At 34.3% G+C, this 14,514-nt stretch overlaps 2 protein-coding genes across 2 annotated transcripts in view; one reads left to right on the plus strand and one right to left on the minus strand.

The window, feature by feature from the left end:
* GTF2E2 (general transcription factor IIE subunit 2) overlaps nt 1-14,514 on the plus strand; it is a 45,381-nt gene that overhangs the window by 1,506 nt on the left and 29,361 nt on the right. Inside the window, exon 2 of the mRNA XM_058173223.1 lies at nt 1,708-1,874. Within this exon, the coding sequence (XP_058029206.1) occupies nt 1,712-1,874 (163 nt within the window). The 5' untranslated portion in view covers nt 1,708-1,711. The remainder of the gene's footprint in view (nt 1-1,707; nt 1,875-14,514) is intronic.
* On the minus strand, nt 6,548-13,343 carry SMIM18 (small integral membrane protein 18). The gene is made up of 2 exons (XM_058173227.1): nt 13,294-13,343; nt 6,548-6,947 (listed from the first exon to the last, which is right to left on the minus strand). The coding sequence occupies exon 2, from the start codon at nt 6,918-6,920 to the stop codon at nt 6,627-6,629; it is 294 nt and encodes a 97-aa protein (XP_058029210.1). The 5' UTR covers nt 6,921-6,947; nt 13,294-13,343; the 3' UTR covers nt 6,548-6,626.

Below are 14,514 nucleotides of genomic sequence, written 5' to 3' on the forward strand. Positions count from 1 at the left end.
AATGAACAAGTACTTCACTGTAACTATCTTTCATGGCAATTCTTTATTTTGGGAAAGCGTGTTTATATTCAAAGATTACTATCCTCGTTACAGATAGTAATAGATAGATCCTCTGGATACCGTTGCACTGATCTCCCAGCTTCAATCACTACTGTTTTTGCTTGCTGGCCTGTTGGAAATGGCTTCATTATCACCTTAAAGGCTACAGTTTGTGTACCCATTATGAATCTACTGTAGCTATGAAAATTATTCAACAGCGGTGTTATGCAGCTTTTAAATTCTATAAATCAGCTTTATTTTCATAACTTCTAGCATTACAGATAGAGCAAATCCACCAGATTTTGGAAGGTTCTATGTCTCAATGAAATTTGGAATGAAAAACATATATAACTTGAATTTACAAATCATGATAAAGCAAGTTAAGCATCATATATGATCTCAGTTATATATAAAATATGATTTATATCTTAATATTTTATGTCAGCCAGGCTACTGTTGTTCCCCCCCCCTTAATATACTGCTTTAATGCAGTATATTAATGTAGATATTTTCTTCTGAATCTATACAACTTGCTTAAAAATATGGAAATATGATCATATATGCCTTAAAAATACAACAGATGCATTGTAGTGTTTAAGGAAGTAACTCAAATGGCTTCCATTGTGATGCTGCTTTCAACTTGACTGTGATTATTGCAGATCTACTGTACAGAATTGTTTTAAAGAAAAAAATATCTCCAATCCAGAATTTTCCAAATCTGTTCATAAGTTGCCTTTTTCTAAATGTTATGAAGTTTTTGCTTGTTTTCAAGTAATTGGTTTTTATTATGTGTGATAAAAATGAACATAATATACTGTTTAGAGTCAAAATTACAGTAAGCAAAAATTTGCTTCCCTGAAAAACACTTAATGCTAAGCATAATTGGTTATACATTTATCTATTTACTTTAATTACTATAGTTTTATATTATCTTTCTGAAAGTGCAAAGAAAATAGGCTAGTAAGAACATTTGCCTACCAAATATATACATTTATAATTGTTCCCAATTAGTTTAACTTGGAGCTTGGAGATAATGAAGTAAAGCACCACATAAGATGTGTGTGTGTGTGTGTGTGTGTGTGTGTGTGTGTGTGTGTGTGTGTGTGTGTGTGTGTATCTGTGTCTGTCTGTTTCATTCTATTTTGCATCTTGCTTTTTAAAAAGGCATCCGGTACTTTGGTATAACTGCTGTAATAATTAATTAATATAAATAAAAATCCCTTTCCTGCTACCCAATTCAGTTTTTTGTTGGATTTTAGAACTTAATAATTTAATTTTCTTCTTAGTATTTTTTTTTAAGTTTAACTTTGGCTTCTAAAATTTCCTACTCTTATTGTTTGGCGATAATGAGAGAAAATTTTAAATAGCAAGTTCTTTTGCATATTTTGATGCAGATCAACTCTTGCCAGAAAAGCCAATAAAGTAAAGTAATGGAAATCAATTCAGAATTGCTGGTGGGTACCAAGTTGAGTTTCTTGATAAATATGTGTAATTACAGTTGGAGAACGCTACATCTCTTAAGGTGGCATATTCAGTTATCTTTTTTGCAACATAGATTTGTCAGGGTCTAAAAATAAAACATTTTTGTTTCGGGCTTTAAGCATACAATATTAAGTTAAGAATGATTTTGGTGTGTTAATATTTGTGTCTTTTTTTTTTCTGTGACAGAATTATGGATCCAAACTTGTTACGAGAACGAGAACTTTTCAAAAAACGAGCACTCTGTACACCTGCTGTAGAGAAACGTCCAGCACCTTCTTCTGATTCCTCATCTTCTAAAAAGAAGAAAGCCAAAGTAGAACAGAGTGGTTCATCAAGTTCAAAACCAAATACAGGTTAGTGGGGGCAGAGGGAAATTTGAAATAAGCAATTGATGCATGTACCTCTTGGTTGACAGGTGCAGGTAGTAGCATGTTGACTTGCATAGATAGCTGGCATAGAATAAAGTGAACATATTGGCCTAAAACTGAATTTTTGGATGTGGCATGGTGACCAAAATGCAGGTGAAAACTGATAACCATTGCTGTTACTGTTTTAGGGAATGCTGCGTGTAGCATGATTGTGATTGTGGCTGGTAACATAGTCTATTCTTACTCTACTCATTTAACATATCTAAAATCATTACGTGAAAGTCTTAATTGGCCACAATAGGTAATGAAGATAAATATGTCATCAGTTGGCAAGTCTGAAATTTGGAAGATTACAACTGGGAATGTATGTAAATCTAAAGAACATAAAGAACATGAGTTAATGAATACTGTAAATTGTATAAAAATAAATTTGTATTGAAACTAAGAGAAAAATGAAGGATGTAATAATCTGAATGAAGGTAATCGGATTTTATGGAGTGGAACTGATGAACGTTTGCAGTGAAATGAAGATACAGCTTTATGAGTGAAAGAGCTAAAATGTATGTCAAAAGATGAATGTCAACTAAATTATGGATACAAATAAAAGTTGGAATCCATGAATTGTTGATAGTTGTATGTTCTCCAGTGTGTAACGCTAATGGAAGAACCAGAAATGACTATGGAAAAAATCATTGCACATGAATCCAGGAAAAAAAATACTCTGCAAGGTGACTTGGACAGATGGGAGAAAAACAAGTAGAGAAAAAGAGGACTATTCAGAGACCCAAGAATAGCAAGAGCACTTGGACTTATATTCCACTCCACAGTGCTTTACACCACTCTGAGTGGTTTACAATATCAGCATATTGCCCCCAACGCTCTGGGTCAGTTTCTGTTTAAATATATATGTTTGTTTTAATTATATAAATATTTAGCCACATATGGCAAAATAAAGAATATAAATCTACAAGCATGATTGGTTTGAATATTTATGATGAAAATTGAAAGACTGAGTTAAGGGTGTAAAATAGATCAGAAGTTCTGAATGTTGAATAGAGCATTTCCCATAGTGGATCTCGGAAAAGAAGTGTCCTGGAAGAAAAAGAAAGAAGTGAAAATAACAAGAGTAAAAGTATAATAGCTATAAGAGAACAAATATGGTACACTATAAAAATAGAAGGAGTGGAAGGGAGCAATAAAAAAAGTTCTTGTAGAAGTTCTGTAAAGCAGAGGTCTCCAACCTTGACCACTTTAAGACTTGTGGACTTCAACTCCCAGAATCCCTGGCTGAGGAATTCTGGGAGTTGAAGTCCACAAGTCTTAAAGTGGCCAAGGTTGGAGATCCCTGCTGTAGAGTAATCAGAATTGTGGTATTGAGTGCCAAGAAATAAAGTATACTTATGGTAATAGGAAGTAAGGAAAAGGATTCTTGGTGGAATGATGAAAAAAGCTATGGATAAAAAAATGCACATAAGAGGAATAACAGAAATAATACATGCTGGAAATGGGTGAAGACGGCTAAACATGGAATTTCCAATAGAGTGAATAAGATTTAAAAAAATAAGCGATGAAATGATTTGTGATGAAACTGAAATGAACCAATACATAAGTGATTTGCATTGCAATTAACAGTGATATTTTGAAGTGTGGAATTGAGCTGAATGTGTACATATTTATTTATTTATTTATTTATTTACATTTCTATACCGCCCTTCTCCGAAGACGCAGGGCGGTTTACAGCCAAGTTAAAAAGACATATACAAAAATTAAAACACAATATTTGAAATTTAAGAATCTGAAACCATAAGGCCGAATATTAAAATAACAAGAAATAAAATCACTCAATTAAAAATTACTCTTAGGCCAACCCTGCTCGTTGAAACAAAAAAGTCTTGAGCTCGCGCTTAAAGGCCCGGAGGTCGGGAAGAAGGCGTAGTCCCAGAGGCAGTTCGTTCCATAGGGTAGGTGCCCCAACAGAGAAGGCTCTTCCCCTGGGGGCCGCCAGCCGACATTGTTTAGGTGACGGCACCCCGAGGAGACCCTCCCTGTGGGAGCGCACAGGTCGATGGGAGGCTATTGGCGGCAATAGGCAGTCCCGTAAGTAACCTGGTCCTATGCCATGGAGCGCTTTAAAGGTGATCACCAACACCTTGAATTGCACGCGGAAGACCACCAGCAACCAGTGCAGCTTGCGTAGGAGAGGTGTTATATGGAAGCTCCGAGAAGCTCCCTCTATCCCCCGCGCAGCCGCATTCTGTACCAGTTGAAGTCTCCCGGTGCTCTTCAAGGGGAGCCCCATGTAAAGAGCATTGCAGTAATCCAGGCGGGAGGTAACGAGGGCATGAGTGACCGTGCATAACGAATCCCGGTCCAGGAAGGGACGCAGTTGGTGGATCAGGCGAACCTAATAAAAAGCTCCCCTGGCAACGGCCGACAAGTAACAATATAACTAACCAAGGCAAAAATAATAAAAATGAAGTCATAAATGCATAAGAAAGTTGAAAATGGTAAGGCTACATGTCTGGTAGCTCTAACTGAAGAAATGTTAAAATATGGATGTGACTTGCTCATGGTGTGGCTGCGGGATTTGTTTAATACATAGGTGAAGACTGCATCTGTGTCTGGTAGTTGGGGAATGCTGTTAATCGTTCTTCTAGACCAGAGGTGTCAAACTCACGGCCTATTGGCCGGACACATCACACGCTGGCCACCCCCACCCCCTGTTTAGCGAGAGGGGGAAATTACAATATGTCACATAACAACAACGTGACGCCATGAGTTTGATATCCCTGCTCTAGACAAAAGGAAAAGTACCAAGAATAAATGCTAAAATTATAGAATTCTGCTTGGACAGGTGACAAATTTGGGAGGGGCAGTTCAATTTTATATTGAACAAGGGTTTCCAGAACAAACCTGTGCTCTTCAGTAGGAAGACAGTTTATTTGCATATTTTATTACATGCATATTTTGAAAATTGCATGCAATAACATGAATAGATTTGAATTATGGAACCTTTTGCATGAAAGAAAACAAAATTAAATTTAGTGGATAGGAATTATTTAAGTGTATTTGTTCAAAACATGAAGAAACATGAACAAATGGGTGCTGATTAATGTGGGTTGAATACAGCACTGAATAACCAGTATGAAAGAAGCATATTGAAGTGGTTTGATAGAGAGAAAGAAATAAATATATGAAGGAAGAGATGAATGTGTAGAAAATTAGCAGAAAATTGTAGTTGGATGCAGTTGGTGAGATGCTCAAAAAGAGAAGTGTGGAGCTTAAAAAAACAAGGTAATTATGAACCAATGTATCTAATGTACAAGCAAGGATATTAAGCAAGGACTACCCATGTTTTTACGTTGTGCATACTTATTTATTTGGTGGGCTTTCTTTCTAGCTGTGCAATGAGTGAAATGGTCAAACAATTTGCATTTGATTATATTTTTAGTGTTTTTTAAAAGTTCCTTTAACACTAACTTAACTTTCTATTTCTAAGATAATATCTTTAGGCATGTGTCTTTTCTTTTTTGGGAATGTTCCGGATCTTGGGATTTCTGATGAAGTCTTTTGTAATTGATGTAGGAGCAGTGAGTCAAAAGTCCTGCTGATTTTTGCAGTAGCACAAACAAATTAAATAACTGTTATATAATAAAACCAAGCTTTACCATTGTCACTTCATAATGCATAAATGTGCTTGCTTGCTGGCTTTCTCCTTCCATTTTTTAATCTTCATGCTGATGATCTTATTCAAGATTGATGAAATAAGCAACATAAGTGGTAGACGTGATATAGAATAATGTGACCAAGGAATTATAAGGATTTGATAAGAATTATTTCTGCTGACTAAGATTGAGAAAGGACTGCCGCCCCATTTTATGATCCCAAATTTTGATAGTCTATATAGCATAGATTTTGGCATGGAGGACTCGATGTATAGCTACTGTTTTGATCCCATGTTTTTAATATTCACTTTAAATCAAAATAAGGGAACAAGATTACTGTCATATTTGCTATAGGTTTTTAATGTATTGGATTAAATATTAAAAATTAGAAGTTGGACTGAATAAGGAAGCATTAACATCTCCTTTGACTCTGCTTTTTAGCTGACTTCATCAGTACTTGTGTAGGGCTGACATGATCACTGTATAATTAACTATGGGGAATATAATTGCTAAGAAACTAGGAAATGTCTAAGCACTGAGAAAAAGTGTTTTGATGTACAACTAATAATAATCCATATCTTTTACTTATTTAATATTTAACAGGTTTGTAAAATATTATTTTGAACCCTTTGTGTTAGCATAGTCTATTGTTTGAGGTAATAGGAGTATCAAACTATTATTTTGATATATTAAAGATATAATCAAATTAATTGCATAGCAAATGATATTTTTATATTCTGTGGTATCTTAATATGCTTTCATTTATTCTGACTGCATTTTAAATAAAGCAAAAAGCAATTCATTAGATGACCAAAAATTTATTTAATCAATACTAGTCAACAGCAGTTCATTATAAAACAAAACAACCCTCTGTTTTCACACCACACAGTGACATTAACCATTAGCAAGTATTTTGTAACCTTTTCAGGTTTCTACCCATTGGCAAAAAAGGGACTGCTAATAGCGATATTTAAGGCTAAACAGGATCTGAATTGCTTGGTCCTAAAATACAAGAGGCTTCAATATAATGTTGAACATCTGTTTGTTTCCAATGCTGAAGATCATTCCACGACTACACCACTTCCGTTTCATGCTTTCTGAAGCTGTTCATCATAGATCTAACAGGATTGGGTTCATTATCTAAGTCTTTCATGGTTTTGTTTTTAACACAGCAGCAACAGTCAAGCAGCTCATATAAAAAGGCTAGTACCACCAAACATATTACAGTAAATATAAATATGACCAGGATGATAAAACAGGCAGTGTTCCAGTTGTCATGGAAAGGGTAAATTTTCTGCACTTGAAAGCCAAGATACTGATAGAGGGATGTGGTTTCATTCCAGCGGCTAATGTTGAAAGTTGCCATGTTTGGAAACTCCTCTGATTTCTCCCTCTGCAATAAATTAAAATATATAAATAGTTAGGGTTCTTTTCTTCTTTACTAACAAATTAAAACTGAAAGCTATTTTTAGTTTACTACATGTCATCAATGTTTCTTTATAAAACACAAGTAGACAATTTTCCCAGGGTCGATGGCCATAATTCCCTTCTGGGGAGGTTTTCAGATGGCATCACCAGAAAGACAATGACAATGAAGGGGCAAAATTAGTTTTTTAGCCATATTGAGCAATTTTTAGATTGGTAGTGCAGGGTTCCCAAAGAATAAACAAATAGAATACAGCCATTAAAAACAGCAAAACAAAAGCCCTGCTTTTTAAAATGGTGGCGCTAAAGGGTCACCAAACTAATTTTTTCTTAGATCATCAGTTTTCTGATTCATTTAGCAAGTAAGCTGGGAGTATGCTGTTGCAGTAAATACCAGTAGAAAGTTTTTTTCCTGAAGAACTAGATAATAAACCATCTCTGCTTCTGATCTTTTTTATAAATGGTATCACAATAACATAAAACCTTCAAGCTGCTGCCTGCATTCATTTTGGAGTGTTTGACTGATATGCCAGTCATACTCTTTCTGAATAATCATTTGCAATTCAGTTTTAGTTGAGAATGTGGTTCTTTATCTATAGCTCACAGCATAATTGTATATGTGATACTCAAATGTATTGAATTTATTGAAATTAGTCCCAGATAAATCATTACAGTATCGAATTATGTTTTCAAAATGTTTTTTGAAGAAGCATTTGAAGACATTTGCTGATGTAAATGGACTTACCAATGCTGCGGTATTGCAATTGTTGATTTCTGGTTTCATCTTTATTGATAAAGCCAAAGTGTTTGGCATTGATAAAGCTAAACGTTCACTATGCTGATTTTCTGAAAAATCTCAGTTTGCCAGCAATGCTCTAAGGCTGCTATACTGAGAGGATGCTATGTTGCTGGGCTTGCAGAAACTGCCTTTCAATTCAGTGCTGGCAACATTATAATACCAGGAGGGACAGGCATGTGGGAAGAGGACAGGGATGTTGTGGGTACCAACAAAGGTCACATAAAAGGCTACTGGGAGGATGCATATAAGTTGCTCACTTCAGCTTAAACTACAGTACTTAACTTTTTATGGACTCATTGCTAGAACAATAACAGCAGCATTAGATCAGTGTCACTCATATCGAATAACATAATTTCCCCCCTTTCCAGCTACTATTTAAATCAAAACGATAAAGAGGAATAGAAAAGGTAAAATGAAACTCTGAAACTGAGAAAGCAGAATTTAATTGGATCTAGAAAGGGGTTTCTACTCAGTTCCTAGAAAACCTTGTAATTTATGGGAAACAATTTCCTTTTACTACAGAGCAGGGAAAAGAACTGGGTGGAACTGACAAACCTTGCTCAAATCATATTAATCTTTGAAAGCTACATACAAGCCCCTTAATTTATTATACCTGAAAGAAAGTATATAGAAGAGTTCAATAAAGATGCTTTTTCTAGCAGTATTTTACTTTTCATAAATAATTCTGATCCCAGGCATCCAGATGATGCTGTGAGTATTGGCCCTCCAAATGTCTTTTCCCAATTCCAGGAGCCGGAGGATGTCTCACCCAGTATGACCTCTTCGGATACGTATCAAGCCACATTGTTATAAGACAGCTGAGAGTTTTAAGCAGTCCATTTAAGTGCCTGAGGAATGTAATATAATTGCGAGGTCCCAGATTAGTCTGGTTCAGTGCCCTATTAACCACGCCTACCCTGCTGTTTCACTTTTTTTTCCAACTAGAAGCTCTGAGAAAAAATAACACCGAGGAAGGAGCTGCCCACTCACAGCAGAATGAAAAGCCATGTAGGATCATGGAATTGTTTCAAAGGGAAAAAAGAAAGCTATCACAAGTTGATATTTGCCCTTTCCTAAAAAGTTTAGATTTGAATTACAGACCATGGAAGTGTTTTTCAAAAACAATTCAAATTTTCAGAAAGAAACTAAACATTACTTTGTAATGTAAGTAGATTCCTTTCCAGTTTTTATTATTTCCAATTACTGTACTAGGCAAGAATTGCAACTTCCTAAGGGAAGAATGTTCTAGAGCAGATCCTATTTCTAGATGTGTCTTAGATTGTTTTTACAGTCTAGGACAATATATAGGTAGCTCTAAAGTCTATGCAAACCTGTAAATAGGATGGTGGGTGGGCAAGAAAGCAACCTATGGTAGAATTTCCTCCCAGGAAAGCCTCCCAGCCATAGCTTGCATCTCCTCCATTTGAGTCAGGAAGATAAATAGGATACATGCACAGCATGATGGTCTAAAGCTTTAATAATTATGACTGAATAGATAGATACCATCTATTCCACTCATTATTCTCTCAAGGGCCAAGCTAATACCTTCAAAAGAAAATGCTAGAAAATTTCTAAAGCTTTGTTTTATGATAAAGTCAGTCTGCCACGCAGTGATAAGTAAAAAACTCCAGCTAAACTGTTACAAAGTCATTAACTGGGGACTGAGAAAATTGTATGTCAGAAGTTATCCTACACAGAGAGTTTAATGCTTCTGTTGTAGCTCTGTTAATTTCTTAGGTCAGTGATTTTCATCCTTTTCTTCACCACGGACCCCTTTTAAATACCTTTTGTGGCAGAATAACAGAACAGAATAACAGAGTTGGAAGGGATCTTTGAGGTCTTCTAGTCCAACCCCTTGTTCAGGCAGGACACCCTATACCATTTCAGACAAATGGTTGTCAAATCTCTTCTTAAAAACTGCCAGTGTTGGCGCATCTGCAACTTCTGGAGTCAACTTGTTCCACTGATTAATTGTTCTAACTGGCCACGGACCAGGGCCACAGACACCCCCCCCCCAAGACTTAACTCAAGATTTAAATCATAACATTTCTTCATGTCTATGTGAATCCCCTGTGGTGGCATTGTGCCCCCCCCCCCCGATCCACAGATTACAGGTTGAGAACCACTGTCTTAGGTGTAGATTCATCCTCTACTAGTGTAATATTTATCTGGATCAAGTTAGATAGCACTTTACAATTTAAGTAATACAGCTCTATATCTGTAACCAAAAAAACCCAAAAACCTAGATTCGGTGTGATAGAAGAATCCTGTGGATGTCAAATCCAAAGTAGTGGCTTTGTTCAGAGCTTCTTCTGAATCATCTTGCATATAAAGAACAGGCAGGGGAAAATCATTACAATGCTACATTTCATGCATTTATTTCTCTGAGAATCAAGTTTCTATATGACACCAACAGAAGCTGTGAATTAAAGATAGTTCTTCATATTATCCTGGGAAGAAACCCAACTCCACATGATTACTAATCTCTAGTCAAAGATCATTGGAAATACACTTGTGGAGTAAAACCAATAGCCAATCAATTCTAAACTAATTTTCCAAAACTATATTAGATTTCTAAACAAATTGAGTTTGAAGGGGACTCAGGAATTATTCCATTCAAACTAATTATTCCATTCAAATGGAATAATTCAAATTATTCCATTGAAAATTAATGAGCTACAATATCTGGATCGCAAAAAGCAAAAGAATTGCTATATAACAAAGAAAAGTATAGAAAACATGAATGCTTCTATTCAGTGGTCATCCAGATTTCTGCCATCCAGATAAGGTAACCCTAGGTTTGAACTTATGGGGAAGGTTGTTGTTGTTTTTCTCCTCTTCCATTCACAAGTAACAATCTTGATTTGGCACAGAGTTCTATGTGGGGGAAGAACAAAAATATTGAGTTCTGGGAAGACTGAACATGTATGAATTTTCATGGCATTTAAGATGATTATATTTGAACTACCTTGAAACAAAAATATGAATTGTTATTCTATTTTTGATTTAAATTTTCTTATAAAGAGAACAAAACAAAACAAAATAAAACACAAGCTAATAACAGAATATAGAAAGCAAAGAAAGACAAAGACAAAGAAAAGACAAAAGTGCAGAACAAAAGGAATAAAATAGAAAGAAAAAGCTTCTGATTTTCACTATAGTAAATAAAGGTATTAGTAGAAAATTAACTTACTATGATTTTAAAAAGCTCACTTTTTCCTACTATCCACTTTTTTTCCTAATCAAAACCATAAATAATAAGTGGATTTTTCAGTTTTATGCAAAAACTTGTATATAGCCATAAATATAAATATTATCTTTTTTCTAATCAGGAAGTTAATGTAATCATCTCTGCAAATGCCATCATCTTCATCAATGATCCCCATATTGTGGGCAGTGTCAAACTTTTCCAGTTTTGACCATATAGTAATCTTGTTGAAATTGTCATATATAAAAAGAAAGTTCCATGGCTCTTTCTAACTGTCAACTAATCCCCAAAGAAAAATCTCAATATTCAACTATTTTAGATATACACTATAAAGGATATATAAAAATCTTATAAAATTATAGGACAGGAATACCGTGTATGTTTACTTGTAACTCCCTAACTGGTTCTTTCCCTCTTTGGTAGCAGTAATATGCACTGATAGCCATGTATTCCATTTAGCCACAGTAGTTTCCTTACTGTAAAGTTACAATAAATTTACTATAGAATTGACAGAACAACTGCATATGTTCCAGATATAGTTTGTATTTACTAGAAGCAACATTGATAAGTGTCAAAATATTTAGAATATATTTAAAGTAAGATTTGAGTCAGGGAATATAGAAAGTTGTAAGTTAGCTAGTGTAAGGTCTCCTTCAAGTTGACTTCTACAGCTGTGTTGTTATCTAGGCAACAGCTGTCTTCAGGCATGTTTTTCTAATAAGAGAAACCAGTCTGTTTCAAGATACAAGAGAACTGTTAATATTGAATGCACAAATGCACAGTTCGGCACAAAAAAATTCTTTTTTGTATTTTTGTATTGCTGTATTTACGTTTTTGTCTTTTTGTTTGTTTAAAAATTAATAAAATATGGTTTTAAAAAAATATTGAATGCTTTTCTGGGAAACAGATCCCTGAATATTGAAATTTAATTTGGGTTGAAAAGGTAGAATATATTAGTTTTTGACAGTGTACAATTGTTTGACACAGATATTTGGTGGTAATATTACTGTTAATTGCAATATTAAGCCCTACAAGTGCAAAAGTGAAAAGACAACATATTTCAGAATGTTTAGAACTCAGTATTTAAGGAGGAAATATAATATTTCTGACTTCAGAAATAGGCAGTTTTTCTTAAGGATAATCATTACACATTTTTATTTTAAATCTTACTTCAATAGGATGAGACATGTATTATAGAATCTCAAGGCTAAAGTTTGTATTCAAGGTCGCTTATGCTTATTTAACTATAAAAATAAATGGATTTCTGTCCTTGTTTAATTAAATATCTAATATATGTTTCTGTGTCCATGATGGCAATTTTTGTACTGGGAGTTTAAAATTTTGAAACAAACCATGTTCTGTCAGAGTTAGAAATTTCAGTATAATCTATGCAGCTGAATGCTAGCTAGACATATGGTTTGAAATAAAATATGTACTATTTACTGACTGGTTATTATAAGAATGAAATTTTACAAAGAATAAAAGTAGGGTATTTATGAAGTTCACTGAATTGCTTTAAATAATCCTTATTAGAATTCTTAGAAGAAAGCTTTGAATAAAATCCATAAACTTCTGTAAATTTGGTTGCAATCTTAAATCATTTGTATATATGTGGGGAGGGGGCAAGCCTCACTAACCTTCTGTCTTATGTCTGAATACATAACTGTGCACTATTATCAGCTGATATAAAACAAATGACTTGTGTATATATAATAACTTACAGTGGCTAGTTCAGATGGAATTGAGTTTGGGGAAGTTTATTTATTAAATGGCTACAAACCCAATTAATTTCTTTAAAGCAGTGTCCATGTAAATAAACTTACTGATTCATCTTATACAATGGCCAGATGGCAAGGCTAGATGAAGAGATCAGTTTACTGGCTTGATTAATAAGACAGGTTTTGCAATTTAGTGATTGTATAAATTTGGAAAAAAATTAAAATCTTGCTAGCATTTAAAAATATAGTGTCCTGTTTATTAAATTTTACCTCCCAAAATGAAATTAATTATTAGGAAACACAGAACCTCAGATCTAGTTTACAATTACTGGGTACGTTAGTCTCTTTTTAAAATGGATGGTCATCAATTCTTCATGAATGCACAGATGGCAAGATTCTCTATTATCACAAGACAAGCACCTCTGCATTTAACCACCATGCTCATAAGCTTCAAAATCAAAAACAACTATAATTTAAAAATGCATCAGTAAAGGGTCTTGCATATTCTGATTTTCTGAAATGTAATCATTTTTTGCAAAGAAAACAATAGTTATAAGACATTAATTTTTTAAAAAAGATATAGACGTACCTCTTTTCTGAAAAGATGCTGGAACAGTGCTGATCTGCTGTTTAATACAGCTTCTGGTACAGCTAAGATGGAGCTTTGCTACTATTGGCTGAAGCAGAATGCAGCTGACAGCTTCCTTTATGCTTATTTGCATTAGACCCTTACCCAACGAGGAAATCATTCATAAATCTGAAATATATAAAATATCAGATTACATTCTACCTACTTTCTTAACCTCTTTAAAAGCTTATTTAACAATGGAATATATTTAAAACAATGTGCTCTTTTTTGCTTTAGTTTGCTTTGATATTTATTGTTTTAATTTATTCAGGTTTTTTTTCAATAGAAGATTAAGCTGGTGTGAAACATACATATGTACAGTCAAGATCTTAATAGAGGAGAATTACATATATGCATGTTGGAACACAAACATTCATATTTTTAAATATAAAGATACCTTATGATTTACCATTATTCTTTGTCTTTCACTTTATGATATAAGCTATTGAAATCTGTGAAATTAAAGCAGTGATTTTTGAATTGGCTTAAAAAGATTTCATTTTCCAATTTCCATTGTCTTCAGGCCTACTTCTATAATTCTAGTTTGTCATTTAATAGGGCGATAGTTGTAAAAGACACAGTATGTTTAAACATTTTGTTTAGATTTATATATTTCTACATTTGTAAACTGCTTTTTAGTAGCTCAGCATAACTGACAAAAATAACAAGCACAAAAATATATATGCAATGGTTATATAATAAAATACTATAAAACACAGTTGAAAAAAGGATATATACTGATATTTCCTGGTATTCAAAATTATTTTCAGTAGATTTTCTTGACCAAGCAAATAAATTGGATTTCTTATTTGTTGAAACTATGAAAGAAATCTCAAAATTACCGTATATACTCGAGTATAAGCCGAGTTTTTCAGCACATTTTTTGTGCTGAAAAACGTCCCCTCGGCTTATACTCGGGTCTATACGGCTTATACTCGAGTTTTGTTTTTTTTTAAGCCCCTCGGCTTATACTCGAGTATATACGGCTTATACTCGAGTTTTTTTTTTTCTTTTTTTCACATTTTACCGGACGGAAGCCCTGCCGGTGCAGTGAGAGGGCGGGGCGGGGGAGCCGCCAGCCTTCTCAGCTGAGGGAGGGAGGGTTTCCCCAACCGGTAGGTGCCTCATTTCCCACCCTCGGCTTATACTCGAGTCCCCAGTTTACCCCAGTTTTTGGGGTAA

The sequence above is a fragment of the Ahaetulla prasina genome, chromosome 2 (genome assembly GCF_028640845.1).
Source record: "Ahaetulla prasina isolate Xishuangbanna chromosome 2, ASM2864084v1, whole genome shotgun sequence".
NCBI classification, from domain to species: Eukaryota; Metazoa; Chordata; class Lepidosauria; order Squamata; family Colubridae; genus Ahaetulla; species Ahaetulla prasina.

What these genes read in the sequence shown, in the direction of transcription:
- SMIM18 (XM_058173227.1), bottom strand. Translation starts at nt 6,920, where the DNA reads ATGGCAACTTTCAACATTAGCCGCTGGAATGAAACCACATCCCTCTAT.